Here is a 1,889-nt window from a genome sequence, read left to right on the forward strand (position 1 = left end):
TTTTTTTTTTAAATTGTATTGTTCGATACATATGCGTACCGAACCGAAAGCACTGTATCGAACGGTTCAATATCGATACGAATATCGTTGCACCCCTAATATATATATATTCATGTGTATGTGTGTGTGTAGGAAAAACAAAAAGAGGAATGAGACTAATGCTGTTTTGTTTCCACAGTTCCTGAAAAGCTAAGAAGCAATGTGAGCTCAACAGGAATATCCTATTGTTGCTTCAGAGAAAGGACTACAACCTTTAAAAAAGTGGAAAAGACTCCAAAAATACTGCACAATATAAGTTTTTTTAAAAGTCAGATTTCTCATTAAGTGTTGGAAAAAAAAGGAAAAAAGTGCTCTCATCTTTAAGTAACTAGACTTTTATTTGATGCACTGTTTATTGTTTGCTTTCTTTTGCTGACCAGACTCCAGGACACTGACCTGTTGGAGGCTGGCTCTAGTAATATAAATGCACATTTGATGGCGGTTGTGAGTGTCTACAAAAGTATTGTCCACAATGACTGCTTGATGCGGTCCAGTATGATCTTTGTTTGTCAGTTGTCTTGTTACTTTGCTATAATTGATATACAGTCATTACCTGCCATCTTGTAAATTGTTTACTGCCACAGAAGTGCTTCAAATTCAAATTTTATATAACAGTGTTAATGTTTTCTAAGTGATGTATATGTTGTCTTTGTATTATTTGTCCTACTTTGGTTAAAAAAGCACAATCACATAATTTTATTCTAAGTCATTGCTATATGAATTTTCAGTCCTACAGAAAACAAGTTTTTTGAGTCTTGCTGATCATTTCATCATGCTGATTGTTGATTGTGATTGTGCATTCAGTTGCGTACATTTCAGCTGTTTTCATTCAGATCTGAACTATCTGTTGTGTGTACTGAGAGAATTGCATGCAGATTCACCTGTAGGAGGTTTTACTTAACACCATGACTGCTTTGTCCTCCCACTGGGATGATGAAAGTTTGTTCACGGACTGGTTTCATTTATTGTTTCTCTTCACTGAATTAATTCTATCTACTCCTCTGTTCCCCTGACCCTGGCCAACTTATGGTGTAGAGCTGGACAACATGCCAGTCTGCCAAAATACAATATGTGACTCGCTTACTGATGTTAATTCATATATTGTAATTTGAAATACCTGGGCTGCTTGAAACCACAGTGACTACAACAGTCAGTGATATCCAACTACAAGCCAACCAAACTGTTATCAGTCCAGAACTAGACTGAAGAAGTCACTTGAATGAGTGACAAAACATTTCTCCCACTGAAAAAAGTTTTGTCCAGATGAACAGAGCTGAACTTTTTGGGAACTAGGCAGCCAGTTACCTAAAATGTTAAACCGGTCATATGTAGCCAAACAAATGTTGAAAGTCCATTTAAGTAAGGTCAAGTAAAAAAATAACTTTATATTAAAAAAAAAACATATTTAAAAAAAACAAAAACAATCATTTTACTGTTTATATGTTCTAGAGTTTAGTCATATTGTCCAGCTCTATTCTGTAAGTTAAATATGGAACAAATATGTCACTTTAACTACTCTCTTCAAATAAATATTGCTGTTCATTAAGCGACAAGAAATACGGTAGTAGTTCATTTACTAACACAATACTGACAATATTTATTCCACTTTCCAGTTTTAAGGAGACAATCGTTATCACCTCATGAAGAATATATATGGCTAAATCTGGCCACTGTACACACCATGACATTTACCCACATTTTTTGCATCTTTTTTCAAAAGTTAACAAACTTTGTCCTTGAAATGTATGTTTCTTAATGTGAGATGACAACTCCAATGCTGAAGACAAGGGTAGGATGCAACATGCATACAGACAGTAGCCTTTATTAATGAAATCAAAAGTCCAACCATT

At 34.6% G+C, this 1,889-nt stretch overlaps 1 protein-coding gene across 3 annotated transcripts in view; it reads left to right on the forward strand.

The window, feature by feature from the left end:
- Positions 1–1,596, forward strand: part of LOC102213206 (roundabout homolog 1-like) — an 86,203-nt gene extending 84,607 nt beyond the window's left edge. For all 3 annotated transcript variants that reach the window (XM_005737896.1, XM_005737897.1, XM_005737898.1), the window contains one exon: positions 179–1,596. In XM_005737896.1, coding sequence (XP_005737953.1) covers positions 179–193 — 15 coding nt within the window. In that variant the 3' untranslated portion in view covers positions 194–1,596. The remainder of the gene's footprint in view (positions 1–178) is intronic.
- The last annotated feature ends 293 nt before the right edge of the window (positions 1,597–1,889 follow it).

This window comes from Pundamilia nyererei, unplaced genomic scaffold, assembly GCF_000239375.1.
Source record: "Pundamilia nyererei isolate P.nyererei 1_Seehausen unplaced genomic scaffold, PunNye1.0 scaffold00080, whole genome shotgun sequence".
Taxonomy (NCBI): Eukaryota; Metazoa; Chordata; class Actinopteri; order Cichliformes; family Cichlidae; genus Pundamilia; species Pundamilia nyererei.